The following is a 16,026-nucleotide window of genomic DNA, read 5'->3' on the forward strand; positions in this document are numbered from 1 at the left end:
AATTTTTGAAAACAGAACATATGGTTTGGCAAGGCAACCAATCCCCCAATTTCTCTCAGATTTTGTGTCGTCATCCATCCCAGATCGGCGTCATCCAGCCCAATCATTGATATCCATCCCAGATTTTGCGACCTCAGATTGATATCCGCCCAGTATTCAGCATTGAGATTCGTCTTCCTTGTTCAGACCAACAGATCCGGTCTCAGCCTCGTCAACCAGATGGTCTGCAACTTCATCAACCAGATCGTCTTAGGCCTGTCAACCAGACCGCCTTCATCAACCTAATCCTGCAACTTCTCCAACTCCAGATCGTGTTCCTCCGTCTCTCAGCACCAGATCAGATCATCAACGCAACTTCTCCAGATCGTGTTCCTCCGTCTCTCAGCACCAGGAAAGAGTGAACAATGATTAACGCAAGAAAGGGAGCATGATCGAGAAAAGAGAGAAACTGAACCTGGTTTAGTTGAAGGAGACCGAAGTGAAAGATGCGCGTGAGCGACGAGAAGCGAAGAACGACCGAGCGTTGCTTCCACAGTCCGGTGAAATTTGGGGAGACTATGTAAGAAGATGTTGAGGTTGATTTGGGGACTACATAGTCTCATTTATTATAGTCCTTGTTTCAGCCAAACATGGGATAAGTCTTAATTTATTAGATAAGGCAGTCCTATCCCATCCAATCCCATGTAACAAACACCACCTTAGAGTATTTCTAGTGAAGATATCTTTTGGCTTGTATCGAGTTTAAATTTAACATATGACATGACAAAATTGACTTGTTATTTTAAATTTAACAGTTGGCTAATTTTATCTCCAACCAATATGTCAGTTAAAAAATGTTTCATTTCTCTTGGTGAACACTGAATTGACATTGGGAAATAGAGGGTCAAATTTGACATATCAAATGAGATGTCTTTTGCCATGTGGACAATTTTTAAGTTCGCCCCAAATATTCACCATCTTTTGTAATTAACAATAATAACTTTATAATTTTCTAATTCAACCATTCATGTTGTATTACATAATACAAAGATTAGCTCTGTAAAAAATCAATCAAATTGAAGACCTTTTTTTTTTTTTTTTTAAAGGGCAACGGAAGACTAATCCATTGATGAAAATCATAACGACCTCACTCGGTCAAGCATGAAGGGTACAAACACCCTTCATATTACAATGCAAGCTCATCAAAGAACTCAAAAACCAAAGGAACTCCAAAAAAATAAAGTTCAAAAACAAAGAACTACCAGCAAATTAAAGCAAAAAAACTAAAAAAACAAGAACCCTACAGCTTCCAAGGTGTGACACCTCCTTGATTCAGTTGACGCCTAAGACCCTTCTGGTGTACGCCGCCCAAATCAAACAAGCCCCATCACACCCTAGCTAGTAGACATAGGGGAACATCTCCTAATCGGCCCGGGAAGCAAGCAAAGGTGCCGCTCCCTCAAGCCTACCATGCACACTGCCAAGACCATCCTCAACGGATACCATGGACCCGGAGCCACCACACACAGACACCGCCGACTTAACCTTGTTTCTATGTCCTTGAGGGCTGCCATTCTTCTTGTAAACCTTAGGAGGTGACATCACCTTCACCTCCACCAAACCTTCAGAGGAGAATTCCAGACCTAGGTTTTTCGGTTGCAGAGTGGTTGGAACCAGAGCTAAACTATGTTTAGCTCTTTTACCGTCATCCACGTCCTCCTCCTCCCTAGGACGGCACATCCCTACCACTGGGACAGGAGCAGAAGTGTCTTCAGTCCCAGGCGAAGATTCCAACTCCGGAAGAGATCGGATCTGTACTTGTTTCTTCTTCAATAAGTTAGGAACCGTGAAGGTCGAAAGCAAGGAAGGAAAAGGCTGGGAATTAGCCCTAAACACGAGGGCTGGGAGAGCCGGCCCCGGTACCTGCTGCGAACCCTCCTCCACCACAGTGACGGTCTCCGACTCATCCTCCCTCGGACACCTCTGTCCTCCATCCTCCATGATTCAAGGAGGCACACAGCCTACAACGCCCCAAAAGCCGCTCATACTGAAACCGCAAAGTGAGGACGTCGGTGTGCAAAACCCTAACTCTACGATCCAAACGCACCGGGTCATTGATGGCCAGAGTAATCCGGACCCGAGCATCACCACGTCGAAGAGCCAAACGATCCACCTCCAAAACCTCTCTGATCGTTCCTCCCACCAGCCGGACAGTGGGTTCCGTCAAGATACCCGGTGGAAGACCGTGAAGCACAACACAGATCCAAACAAAATCAAGCTTCACCTCAGCAATCTCCGAGAAGCCATCGTAATCATTCAGCAGAATCATAGCACATTGAAATCCCCACGAGCCACCCTTCTTCACCCGCGCAACATCACATTCATGAGTGAATGTGAACAGAAACCGATCACCTCGTGGTTGGACCTCCACGGTCCCCGTCAATCGCCACATTGACTGCACCACACTCTGGAATGAATCCAAAACCACCGCCCTACAAGTGTTGAGTTTCCCCACCAAGTAGAAGCGACGAGCAAGAAACTCCTTCCCCGGAACCCTAAGGTTTCCGAAGTCCACCAGTTCCTCACCCTCTCTGAGCGATAATTTGGTCGCTAGCCTGGCCGTCATGGAAGCAATAGCAGCAGCCATGAAGCGGGACGCCACACAACTCAAAGAACTCAAAACCCTAACGGCCTAACCCTAGCAGAGCGAGAGAGAGGGGAGAGAAAGTCGCGGTATATTCTAATAAACTTCTTATTTTTCTTAAATTGAAGACCTTTTAGTTATTCATTTTTATGAAATACATGGACGGTTCATCATAATAGTAGTAAGTGTTGTTAGAACCATCCATTTGTTTGATTCAATTAGATAATTAAACGATTTTTGGTTCGATTGATTTTTTACAGAGATGATCTTTAAAGGCTAATTTAAGATATGGACCGTTAGATTATAAATTTATTAAGTAAAAATATGTTAATCAACAATAACGGTGAATATGCTCGTTCACCCCTAGGGTGAACGTAAGAATTGTCCATTGAGATATGGATTGGAGGAACCTAATATATCAAAACTTGTTGTTGGACTTGTCATGTGGCAAAAGACATCTAATTATGTCAGAGGACTCAAATTTTCCCTTAAAATTGGCTGACCGATGAATAATATAGGTCCTACCAAATTTCCTAAAATTTTATAGTTACCGGAATATGTATTTCGTGATAAAATCATATACCATATGGAATTTTGCCCATATACCATATACCAATGACTTTACACTTTTTTATCTACAAAATTCTTTCTCCCACTATGAAATTTGTGGCCGATACACGTCAGTACCATGTCATAACTCATAACTATATATATATAATAATATAATAAAAACAAAAATAAATTGGGGTAATACCCAATTACCCAGGCCCGTTAAACACAAAACCCGGGTATCTAGAGTATAGAAGTGATAGAACTATAGACCCGGTTTCCGGCACGAGGCCACCACCGAACAGACAAACACACTCCATAGTCAGACACTCAGAGCTACCCTAAGCTTACGTCATCACCGCCGCCCGCCGCCGCGCTGAGTTCTCCATTTTTTTTACTTTCAGGTAATCTTAGTTTCTTAATTCTAATGCTTCCATTCTTAAGCTCGCGCCTCTATTCAAAATGCCTTCAAAAACTGAAACTTTAATTGCCGTAAATTTAATTGAGTTTAATTAAATTGAGCAGCAGGTGATGATGGACAGTCAGGTTCTGTGTTTTAATCGCAACCACTGTTTTGTCAAAACGGTGCCGCAGCAGCTGCAGCGTCTCCAATTTCATACACTACTTGCTGCTCACAAAAGTTCATCTCTTTCTTTTCGACAAGGTAATTGGCCCTTTTTTTTTTTTTTTTTCGGTACCAGAAATTTATTGACTTGTACTCACCATGTGTGTCAAATTTTAAGTAAATGCAATGCCCTGTAACAATCTCATGTGTATTGTGTTAAAGTTACTCGCTTTATGATATTTGTCATACAAGAAATTGAACATTGTTGACAATATGAACCTTTCGGCTATTGAAGCAAACCTTGTTCTACTACTTCTTCCTATAACTCCTGCATCACATTGTTATTTACACTTGTATCACTTAATCGTGCGCTATATATGCATACTTACTCTGATGTATATATATAGGTGGTTAGTGTCAGTACTCAGTAGTGTGTGTCCCTAAATGCTTGAATGCCTACATATATGCTTATGTGGTCTGTGATAGATGTTTAGCGATTACCCTGTTTGAGGCGATTGAGCTTTGGACGCAGAATTGGAGTTATGTTTCGTATTAATACTATTGCTGTCTCAGGGTTTGCTTGCAAGGGGACAAGTTGCTCGATGAAGTCGTACAGGCTATCTGAACTTACGCCCGCTGAGGTTCAGAACCTCAAGGCTCGTCCTAGGATTGACTTCTCTTCAATTTTCAGCACGGTGAGCCGTTGTTTGTTCCTATGTCTTGATTGTTCCTTAAGAATATGAAACCTTTGTGGAGTCGTGTTCCTGAATGAAGTTACTCATCAGTTAGAGATGCTGTACTTGATATTAGGTCAACCCAATTGTAGATGATATTCGCAAAAGAGGTGATGCTGCTGTTAAGGAGTAAGTACTTTTTTGATCCTTTTCATAAATTTCTTGGTTTACTATTATTTATATATATTAATTTTTTTTTTTTTTTTTTTTGGGCTCATCCACTTTACTAATGAATTTATGTTTGATATCTTTAATGTTTTTGGGTTGAGTTAAATCTTTAGTTCTGTCTTCTCATACAGCTATACTGCAAAGTTTGACAAAGTTGAACTGGATAAGATAGTTGTAGAAGTATCTGAGCTTCTAGATCCAGAGGTATATCAATTTAGACATGATTTTAGATACAACATATCTCCTTGATTATCAAGTATCCTTTTTTATTGCCTATATAATACAACTATATATAATTGAATATTTGTAATTTGGTGAAACTAATCATTTCCTCATTTCAGCTTGATCCTTCTATTAAAGAAGCATTTGACGTGGCATATGACAATATATATGCATTTCATTTTGCCCAGAAGTCAGCAGAGAAAACTGTTGAGAATATGAAGGCAAGTCTATATTTTACTCCAATTCCTTTTATGTAAACAGTCCTTGAAGTATCCCAAAACTTTTCAGGGTGTCAAATGTAAACGAGTGGCAAGAAGTATTGGTTCTGTAGGTCTTTATGTTCCAGGAGGAACTGCAGTTTTACCTTCTACTGCTCTGATGCTTGCAGTTGTAAGTTGATCATATTTCTTAAAACTTTTCTTTTCATAGTGGGTCATCCTGTGATGTTTATCAGGATTATCAATTCTGAGGTTACAATGATTTAATGAACATCTGCTTTATTATGTCCACCAGCCTGCTCAGATTGCTGGATCTAAAACCGTTGTACTTGCGACTCCCCCAAGTCGGGATGGCAGTATATGCAAGGTGTGATTCTTTACTCTGGGGGCTATGCATTGTGAGGACATTCTGATTTGAGAGCTGATCGTTTTTGTTTTTACTCCTTAGGAAGTACTCTACTGTGCTAAGAAGGCTGGTGTAACTCACATCCTTAAAGCTGGTGGTGCTCAGGTGTACAAAAACTGCAAAATTTACCTGGATATTTCATTACATAAATTAGTACACTACTCTGAACTATTTTCTTCTTACAGGCGATATCTGCTATGGCTTGGGGTACAGAATCTTGCCCAAAGGTATTAGTCTCCCTCTCCCATTATCTTTGTCCTCAGAGTGTCACTAAGTTATTAACTCATATATTCATGTTGGCTTTAACAGTGATTTATGATTTCTTGTAACAAAACTGAGGATCAGTAGTATAGCAGTAAGCTGAAGACCAATTTATCTATGTTGTTGTAATTTCTCCTTGAAAGTCATTTATTTTTTAAGTTTCTTAATTTCATTAAAGTTGCATTATGTCTTCCTCTTTTTCTAATTTTTGTTTTCCCATGATTTGCAGGTCGAAAAAATTTTTGGCCCTGGAAATCAGTATGTCACAGCAGCAAAAATGATTCTCCAAGTACGTATACTTATGATCAAATGTTGTTCACATAGTTTTTGTAAAGGTGAAATGGTGGAGTGAAAAACATTTTGCATTTAACTGACTACGCCCCTTCCTCTATTTAATTTCTGTTAACAGAATAGTGAAGCCATGATCTCAATTGACATGCCAGCAGGCCCTTCCGAAGTTTTGGTCATTGCGGACAAGCATGCCAGTCCTGTTCATGTAGCTGCAGATTTACTTTCTCAGGTGCTTATTTGTTCTGCAATTCTTCTATAAGTTTGTGATGGATCACTTTCATAGTGAAAGGTTCAGGTTGTTCATCTAAGACTCAAATTTAAGCATTAAACCAACTTCAGTTGATTGAAGTGGCTTAAAGCAGGAGCTGCAGGATACTTTTCTTTATTTTCCCCCCTTTCCTTCTTCAATTACATTGCAGGTGATATCTAGTTTTTTAATAATTTAATTTAGTATAATGGGGTAGATATAATTTTTATTTTCAGAAATTTTAGCGTCCCATATGAAATCTAAATATTTGATATTTGGGAATGCTTGTGAGAAACTGATGTATTGAGTAAATGATGTAATTTCAGGCTGAGCATGGCCCTGATAGTCAAGTTGTTCTTGTAATTTCCGGAGATGGTGTTGATATTAAAGCTATAGAAGAGGAAGTTAAGAAGCAGTGCGACAGCCTACCAAGGGGAGATTTTGCCTCAAAAGCACTGGGCCATAGTTTCACAGTGTTTGCTCGTGATATGGTTGAGGTGTGTCCCTCCATTCTAATATTGATATGTCTATCACCAAGCCTAATTGAATCACAAGTTTTACGGGGAAATCAATAAAGGGCACTGATCAGTGTTCGAGGGAATTGTAGCATACAAGTCATTTCCTCAGATGTTGAATTACCTCTGGAGCTTTCATTGTCTAGCAAATCCTAGAGTGTCTAAATATATATATGGATGCATTCTTGTTTTCTTATATGTTATTGTTGGAGATTCTGTGCGATTCTGAAACTAGACATGATGATGCTTGTCTCAGGCTGTCTCCTTTTCAAACTTATATGCACCTGAGCATCTGATCATCAATGTCAATGACGCAGAAAAGTGGGAGAGTTTCATTGAGAATGCAGGTACAATTCTCTTAGACCGTTTCTTGGACATATTTTGTTGGTTTTTGCTGCAGGATATCAATGCCATGTTATAAGCATAGTTTACCTGACATTGTGATAAAAATCATTTGCAAGTTTCACAATGAACATTGGATTGTTGATCCTGCTTGTTTATTATCCCCTATTTCATGTCTGCATCTCAATCACACAATTCCATATGACACATATTTGTTGTCTATCTAATTGGTGCTTGAGCTGTGTTTAATATAATTTTTACTGAAACATATTTTCCATTCTCTGATGGGATGAATGAAGGTGGCAATGTTCTCCATCTACTGGCAAAGTCCGTTTGGTACTCAACAATATCATACAGAAATAGGGGTAGTAGTGTAGTTAGAAAAACATTCTTTACCACATATAATTGTACATAACTTTCACTCTACAATGGGACTGTTTGAGCTTGCTATGCCTATCATACTAGTCCGTTGCTACTGATATGTTCTGAGCCGACTTTCCGAACATTGATTGTCATGCTCATAATTTATTTGATATTATACCCTTTAGGAGATGAAGACATGACATTTACTGGCTTCATGTTTTGCCCCCTTAGGTCATCAATAAGCAATTAGGCATCTGAAGTTCTGAACTTTGATTCACTTCTCCTGCAGGTTCTGTGTTTTTAGGGCCGTGGACTCCAGAGAGTGTTGGAGATTATGCGAGTGGAACAAACCATGTCCTTCCAACATATGGCTATGCGCGGATGTATGGTGGTGTGTCTTTAGACTCCTTCCTTAAGTACATGACTGTGCAGTCTCTAACAGAAGAAGGTCTGCAAAAGCTTGGCCCCTATGTAGCCACGATGGCTGAAGTTGAGGGATTAGAGGCCCACAAGAGAGCCGTAACCCTTAGACTTAAAGATATTGAAGCCAGGCAGGTTCCAAATAGCAGGTGATTGTTACACATCCTTTTGCGAAATTTGTTCTCCCCTTCAGGGGAATGAATTGCCATTTTTATGAGCATATAGCTACTACCGAAACCGAATTTTGTTTGATCTTATAAAAAAAAAAAATAATAATAATAAAACCGAATTTTGTTTGTAACTGGCTCTTTCTTCTTGAACATATCTCTTGTTAAGGCCGATGTATTATAAACTTGGTTGAATATATGACCCCAAGATTGATGTTTTGGGTCTCTTATCATGTATTAGTAGAAGCAATCAGGTTGTTGAAATGGTGGGGAGAAAATAGGTTCATCTGTGAACACTACAAATCATTAATCTTTTTTTTCTTTTGAAGCTGTTCCCTTTTGTTCTAAACAGTGCAATAGATGGTCATCAAATTCTTCTTTTTTCCAAGGCTTGGAAACTCATTCTTATATTCTATCGTTGATTCTCATTTTGAAAATTTTACCTAGTGCGCTGTATCTGAAGCCAAATGTTTGCTCTCTGAAATGTGTTAGACTATTTTTTGGATGGTGTTGACCAATTGTACGATAAACGCAACGTAACCCATCAAACGTGAAACAAAGAAGCTTTTGCTTCAAAAAAATGAAGGGCTAAATGCTGATTACTATCCTGTAGTTTGGCTCCAGAATCAATTCAGTTCTTGAATTTCTAATTTCATCAAGAACACCTCTGTACTTTCAAGTTTGATCTAATAGGTCCAAATCTGTTAGTATTCCGTAATTGGGTCATTTAACTTGTTGACGTGGCTCATATATGGTCTATGTTTTATGATGTGGTGTTGAGTTGACATGCATAGTTAGTTTAGGAGTGGGTCTCACTATTAGAAATTTATGAAATAAAAAGTTTTTCAACAAATAATCAAACTATAACTGGAACCCACAACAGAAGATTAACGAATTGGACCTATTAGATCAAAATTGTAAGTTCAAGGGTGTTTTTGATGAAATTAGAAGTTTAAGGACTGAATTGATTTTGGACCTAAACTATAGGGTAGTAACCAGTATTTAGCCCAAAAATGAAATAGATCTGCAAGGTTACTGACTTAGTGGTACTCACCTCCCACTTTTGCCACACCCCGTACCAAGAGTTATCCGTTTACTAGTCAATTAGACAGTAACATATAAGATTCTTCTTTTTCACCTTCGTAAAATTATTTAGGGAGTTCTAGAGTTGACTTTTTAATCAGTTCACATTTTGAAGAAACTTTCTTCACCAAAGTTGTAGAGGATGTTAAACCGAATTCATGGACAAGTGGCACGCTGAAATCGAAGTTCGTATGAAAAAGTTACAATCTGAAAAGCAAAAGTTACTATTTCAAAAAACCTACTATAATTAACATTTTCACCTTTTCATTCGAGGAAGTTTCCATTTTAGTCAAACCCTAAGTCTCAATTTCTCTCGACACAGACCCGGTTACCGACCTGACTCGAAACACCCAGTTTACATGCAGGTTGTTTATGATTATACTTGTAAGAGGATGAAGTGAGTGAAATTATTACCAGTGACATTACAAGTCGATTCAGACCAGAAAATATATTACATGCTGATAGAGTGATATTGTTGGGTCTTTCAACATTAAGAAAATAGTGATGCTTGTGTTATATGTATGGGTAAAGCTATGGTATGTTAACATTTCTCATACATCAACTATTTTTACCACTTTAAGGACTCATGTTACCACTTTGAGGACTAATATTACTATTTTGAGGACTCATGTGGTAACTAAGAAAATTTACCACTTTAATGACTCATGTTACCACTTTGAGGACTAATATTACTATTTTGAGGACTCATTTTACCACTTTTAAGGCAATTGTATGCATGTCATACGTTAAAACATTGTAGAATTTTCCTATATGTATATACTATTATATGGTGGGGATAAAAAAATAAAAAATAATAAAAGTATACATTTCCAATGAAGACCACTAAAATGAGGACTTTTGTGTTAGACCCATTTTTCGATAACATTTCTACAAATCAACCGTTAGATGTTTATGTGTAGATTATTTATGCAAATTTTCAACCAAATTGAAAATTGTTAAGACATTCATAATTGTGATTTATAAATTATGAAAATGAGCGGTTCATGTTTGACAGATTTGGTTTGTCCATTGATTTAATCTAGTTCGGTACCTTAACGATTAGCAATTTAAAAGAAACTTTTCAAAAATAGTCTACTCATGCATACATAAACATCTAACGGTTTCTGACAAAAAAAAAAAAAAAATCTAACGGTTGATTTGCCGTAATATAATCAAAAAGTGAGTCTTCCAAATTGTTGATTATAAAATCTTCATTCTAGTGTTCCTCATTAGAAGGGCTCCCTCATATATAATTACATACCATTTGATTTGAAAGATTTTGTTGATCTCAAACTAGAAATGAGAAATGTCGTTGACCAACTATATGAGTTTTTGTTTTTATTTTTGTTTTTGTTTTTGTTTGTGTTTTTGTTCAACAACTGTAGCAACTGTGGCAAGTAGAAAGCAGTTTACTCCTAGAAGTGAACGAATCGCAGCAAATTGGGTGTTTGGAGACACTCTTTTGCTGTCTGATTTTTTATGGGAGGCACTATCTGAAAATGATCACTTTTAATTTACTTTATTCAAGCAAAAATATCAAATGATTAATACCGAATAGTTTCAGGAAAAAAAAGAAGATATCAATTTCTTCTAATTTGTCATTTTCTTTTGTCTATCAAATCACAGGAGCTTCTTAGAAAAAAAAAAAAACCTAGTATGCATAGTTGAACTTTAACCCTGAACACATCTCACCAAAAATTCTCAAATGAGTCGGCTTAGCTAAAAAGAAAAAAAAAACATTATTATGCATATTGAACTTTAACCCTGAACACATCTCACCAAAAAAGGTCTAGCTTTGACCCATTAGAGTGATTACTGTTTCATCTTTGTGATCTCAAATGAGTCGGCTACTTAGCTAAAAAAAAACATTATTATGCATAATTGAACTTTAACCCTGAACACATCTCACCAAAAATGGCCCAGCTTGACCCATTAGAATGATTAATGTTTCATCTAGAAAGCATCATCTTTTGGGAAACTATTAGTGAAGATTTCTCCGACCTAGCGCTCTGCTAGGGTTTTGGGGGAGTGCGTCTGTTCTTTGCCCTATATCTACTGTCTTTGATGGCTGTCTTCCGATTTGCTTGTCTCATCGGCTTTTGTTCTTCCTTTCTCTTCGTGCGTGGTGTGGTTAATCAGAATACATTTGGCCAGGTCGAGTCGCGGGCGGGTTTGAGCCCTGGCTTCGGGGGCGGATTATTGGTCCTAGAGTGGTCTAGATCAGACTGGTTTGTCACTGAGATTGTGCCACCTTGGCTGGGCGTAGCTTTTTCTTCAGACGGCGGTTGGGTCATTTGGCTGGACGACGCGTGTGTGGCTATTAGATCCGGTTTTACTGTGACAAGAATCGGAGCGTATGTTGAGGGCGGTGATGTATTCGGTTTTGCCGACCTTTGTTTGCTATCGGCGGTGGCGAAGCCTAGGTGCGTGGGTTTGGTGGTTGCAGAGCGTATTGACCTGAGGTTGATCCTGAGTGCTCAGAATTCGGCGCCGACCTGGGTGCCTTTCGATCCTGGTGATGGTGCATTCCTTTCTGCTGTGACCCACGACGGAGGTGGCTTGTTTGGCGGCGGTGGCCTACTTGGGGTGCCCTTAGCAATTTTGCCCTATTGGGCCAGTTGGGCCTGGCGCTGGTTGAAGGGCCTGATGGATGGTTGGATGTGGGTGGGCTGGGTCCTACGATTTTTTAGGGCCTGGTTTGCCTTTGGAATGGGGGTTGAGGGTAATTGTTCCCTTTCTACTTCCCCTGTGAGTTGGGTCTCTATGGCCCATAGTACTGTTTAATTTATGTTTGGGTGACAAAAACCAGTGCCTTAGTTGAATCTATTTTATGTCTGCTTTGAGGTTTCTTGGTTTTTGTTAGAATAAAGGTGCGTGGATTTCCTAAAAGGTGCGTGTACTGGGGAATTCTTGGGATTTTATTCTTCTAGAATAGGTATTTCGGGAGGTTCTGAGGAATGATTATTTCTGTCGACCCCATAGGGGTGTTTCGTTTTTGTACTGCTTGCTGAACTTAATGAAAGGGCTGACCTATTTCTCTAAAAAAAAAAAAAATGTTTCATCTTTGTGATCTCTATGAGTCGGCTACTTGGCTACTTTTTGAGAAGTAACTATCTCTTAATCTTACAAATTAAAATTAGAATTTAAAAAGAAAGAAAAAACCGACATGAAGCAAATGTCGATTTTTATTTTCATTCCATAAAAGAAAAAAGAAAAAAAGTATGATCTATTCTTACTTAGCTTAATGTTTATGATGTGATGCAAATGAGTCAATGGTCGTATGTGGCAGGCGAGGTGATAGTCAATGGGTGAGCTACCCAAACCTAAGTGCTTCTTAACAACCAGAGCTTGCGATTTGTAAAATTGATTGAATAAATATATGAAGCAAAATTGTTATAGGTTAAAAAGAAGCACAAAACGAAAGCAGCCCATCATCAAATATTTTGAATGATACAAGAAGAAAGTTGGTGTTTTAGTAATACAAGCACGCAACAAGACAATTTTGTTTTGTATTTCTATAGTGGGGATGCTAATAAACTAGTTTTGTGAATCCACCGCGCACTTTAGGACAAGACATTAGGCGATATTTTTTTCTTTTATCATTCAAGACATGTACATGTGAATATTTAACCAACAAAATCAAATCATACACTAAACAATGATTAAGTATTTTCTTTTTGCGTCTACTTTTTCTTTTGTCAAAGAAAATTGTATCATGCCAGCAAAACTTTTTGTTTTAGATTTTTTAAATGAACATTTACGCTCATATTGTAAGTAGTTCAATTTATAAGTCAATAGATGACTTTCATTAACCATCTTAGCAAATGTTGGGTAGCCAAGTGCGAAGCATATAATTATTGAACCTCCATGAAAAACATATTTTCTTATTTTGACTTTGGATTCTCTTGTGTAAATTCATCGCACAATATCACTAAAACATTTTCATTTCAGAGTTTGAGTACATCTTTTAAGCGAAATATTTGACATATATACATTTAAATGGAATGATATAAAATATTAATAAAAATTTATTATAAATTCAAATTTGATCATATATATTTTGAAATTTATTTATCAGTGAACCGTGACTTATTAATCAGCTAAAATTAATACCGTAGATATTACAAATTCAAATCTCATATAGATACATAAATATAAAAAAATCATCTTTTCTGTTTTCCATAAAGCTTGGTTGTTATTTATTTCTTTTATATTAGTAAGGAAGTGACATTAACGTGTGAAAATTAAATGATATAAAATAACAAACCTCGTTGTTTTCACCAAAATTCATTCATAAGATGAAATAGCCCCCCCATTTCGGGCACTTCGTATCAGAACTCTCTTCAGTTTCTCACTCTCCACCCAAATCCAACCAAACACAAGAGTTAACTCTCGACTCCAAAAATGGCGCTCTGCTGGTGCTGTTCTCCCAGATGCCTCTTGCTCTTCTTCTTACTCTCCGCCGTCCCCGTCGCCTACCTCATCTCCCTCGAGCGCGCCGCCCCCACCACCCACGTCTACCACTACCACTCCGCCGGCTGGTTCCGCGAGTGCGCCAAGTGGGACGATCTCAACCGTCGCTTCCTCGTCTCCTTCATGGACGGCGGCATCGGCCAGATTCCCGTCCCCGACGATCACACCCCCGGCGCTGTTCTCGAGGAGCTCCCCTTAGTCAAACACGTAGACTTGGCCAAAAACGCTTCCCTCGGATTCGTCATCGACCGCCCCAGGAACCGCCTCCTCGTCGCCACCGCTGACGTCATGGGCAACCGCTACAGCGCCCTCGCCGCGTACGACCTCTCCACGTGGAACCGCCTCTTCCTCACCCAGCTCAGCGGCCCAAGTAAGTCCAGTTCTTAGTAAACTTGTATTATTCTTCGACTTTTTTATTTTATGTAAAGAGAGTATAAAAACGAGTATATATGGTGAAAAGTTTGGACATAATTTGTTGAAATAGAAAAATGCAATACGTGTAGGTTTCTATGGTTCAGATATATGAGTACAGTATAACCAAGTTGGTTAGCTATTCATACAAAAAAAAAAAAAAAAAAAAAAGGTTCTTGGGTATGTCGGTGTAATATGGGAAAAGAAGGATTAAGTCTTTTAAGCTCTTGAGTCTTGATTTGAGTTTGACTATTACTGAAGTTAGATATCTGGAAATTGTTCTTGAGTTTCATGGTCTAAACTTGCCACCCACCAGAGGACAATTGTTATAATGTAGCTACAAGCCTACCCGTTAAACATGACTTTATGTTATTGTCTAGACAAATTAAGTTATTCTGGTACATCAGGTATCAATTAATTTAATAATTGATCAAATTAATAAATGCCACACGTATAGGTACACCTGTAATCTGTTTTAATAACATAGTCGACGTGGGGGTTTTTTCTAATTCACGAGGCATAAGCATGGGCTTGTCAGTATCACTTGAAGCATATGTATAAAGAACTTTGTGCAACTTGTGACTAGATTTTTTGTTCTTTTTTCATTTTGTATATTTACTGCAGGTAGTGAAAACTGTAAGCCCTGAGAACAAAAAATATTCGTAGTAAATCTAGAAAACATTCAATTTAATTAAACCTGGCTGTCCATCTCTGACTTTGGTCAATATTTGTGGGTAGACTATGGTTAAACTGTTATACTATCTAATGTACTCTCACCACTCAGTTTAAGAAATTCCAAAGTCCTCTTTGGATGGCTCACCAACTGAGTTGGAAGTCGGAAAGGAAGACAAGATTCTATCGTATATATTTTTTTTTCAAATATTGTTTGATACCCCGAGCCCCATTCTTGAATGCTAATGTCAAATCATGACCATCGATTGCAATCTGTATTCTGTAATATGTAAGGACAGCTGTGCTTAATTTATAGACTAATTAATTGTATTTTCCTTGTTCTGTGGTGTGATATAGGTGATCCAAAAGCATTCGCAGATGATGTTGCAGTCGATTCAGAAGGTAATGCATACGTGACAGATTGCACAGGCAGTTTTATTTGGAAGGTTGGAGTGGATGGCAAGTTCCTATCAACTATCAAAAGTCCTCTCTTCACTCCAAAAGAGTGGTACAAAGCCATTGTTGGCCTAAATGGAATCGTTTACCACCCAGATGGATACTTGATTGTTATTCACACTTTCAGCGGCAATTTGTTCAAGATCGACATATCAAAGGGAGACGAAGTGAAGCAAATTAAGGTCGTTGAAGGTTCGCTAAAATTTGGAGATGGTCTAGAGCTACTATCTCCAACGCAGATTGTAGTTGCTGGGAACCCATCTGGTAGACTAGTGGAGAGCACTGATGGGTGGGAGACGGCTTCAGTTGTTGGAAAGTTCTCAGGGCCTAAGCATCGGTTGGCCACAGCAGCAACTGTTAAGGACGGGAAGGTGTATCTCAACCACATGGTTGCCATGGGATACCCTAAGAAGAAGCATGCCATTGTTGAGGCAGTCTTTTCTGCTTAAAACGAAAAAAAGAACTCTAAATCAAATGTAGATTACTTGCTGTTGTTGTCTGCGTAATTTTACTTTGATTCATGTATCAGTAACAGACCACATCTCTATGACTCCATGAATCTTCAATGTTTTCAGAGCATTTGTTTTTCTTATATTGCGTCTCATGTTCTCTCTTTTAGTTGTTTTCCTGCACAGCAAAGAGGAGGAAAAAGAGAAGAACTAGTGAAGGGGAGAAAAGCAAAAGGAAAACTTCTTCCAAAGAAAAACATCTTCTTTCTTGGAGAGGATAAAAATGGGCTTGGTTTTTATGTGTGAGATGTCTGGGCTTGTGCTCTTCTACATTCTTTTAGTGTCCCAAATATCCTTATATTTTGGTCATTGTTTTGGAGGCCCAAGGGCA

The 16,026-nt window shown here is 38.5% G+C and overlaps 2 protein-coding genes across 4 annotated transcripts; both read left to right on the top strand.

Annotated features, from left to right (window-relative positions):
* The first annotated feature begins 3,416 nt into the window (after positions 1-3,416).
* Positions 3,417-8,423, top strand: LOC133743372 (histidinol dehydrogenase, chloroplastic-like). 3 transcript variants are annotated; one of them, XM_062171281.1, is made up of 15 exons: positions 3,417-3,576; positions 3,698-3,836; positions 4,311-4,432; positions 4,548-4,600; positions 4,771-4,843; positions 4,981-5,082; positions 5,150-5,251; positions 5,375-5,446; positions 5,528-5,590; positions 5,671-5,712; positions 5,976-6,035; positions 6,156-6,266; positions 6,611-6,781; positions 7,056-7,146; positions 7,794-8,423. In XM_062171281.1, exons 2-15 carry the CDS (start codon positions 3,704-3,706, stop codon positions 8,075-8,077), a joined length of 1,479 nt encoding a protein of 492 aa, XP_062027265.1. In that variant the 5' UTR covers positions 3,417-3,576; positions 3,698-3,703; the 3' UTR covers positions 8,078-8,423. The 3 variants fall into 3 exon arrangements, with proteins under 3 accessions (XP_062027265.1, XP_062027266.1, XP_062027267.1); XM_062171282.1 differs by having other exon boundaries at positions 3,430-3,576; positions 3,701-3,836; XM_062171283.1 differs by having other exon boundaries at positions 3,433-3,576; positions 3,695-3,836.
* Positions 8,424-13,418: 4,995 nt separating this feature from the next.
* LOC133746524 (uncharacterized) lies at positions 13,419-15,778 on the top strand. The gene is made up of 2 exons (XM_062174694.1): positions 13,419-14,017; positions 15,088-15,778. The coding sequence occupies exons 1-2, from the start codon at positions 13,579-13,581 to the stop codon at positions 15,633-15,635; spliced, it is 987 nt and encodes a 328-aa protein (XP_062030678.1). The 5' UTR covers positions 13,419-13,578; the 3' UTR covers positions 15,636-15,778.
* The last annotated feature ends 248 nt before the right edge of the window (positions 15,779-16,026 follow it).

Source organism: Rosa rugosa, chromosome 4 (genome assembly GCF_958449725.1).
Source record: "Rosa rugosa chromosome 4, drRosRugo1.1, whole genome shotgun sequence".
Classification (NCBI taxonomy): domain Eukaryota; kingdom Viridiplantae; phylum Streptophyta; class Magnoliopsida; order Rosales; family Rosaceae; genus Rosa; species Rosa rugosa.

Bases quoted from the DNA above. Each gene is read 5' to 3' on its own strand.
- LOC133746524 (XM_062174694.1), top strand. From the start codon at position 13,579: ATGGCGCTCTGCTGGTGCTGTTCTCCCAGATGCCTCTTGCTCTTCTTC. The intron at 14,018-15,087 runs GTAAGTCCAGTT...GGTGTGATATAG, and splicing joins CACCCAGCTCAGCGGCCCAA to GTGATCCAAAAGCATTCGCA.
- LOC133743372 (XM_062171281.1), top strand. From the start codon at position 3,704: ATGATGGACAGTCAGGTTCTGTGTTTTAATCGCAACCACTGTTTTGTC. The intron at 4,601-4,770 runs GTAAGTACTTTT...CTTCTCATACAG, and splicing joins GGTGATGCTGCTGTTAAGGA to CTATACTGCAAAGTTTGACA. The intron at 4,844-4,980 runs GTATATCAATTT...TCCTCATTTCAG, and splicing joins CTGAGCTTCTAGATCCAGAG to CTTGATCCTTCTATTAAAGA.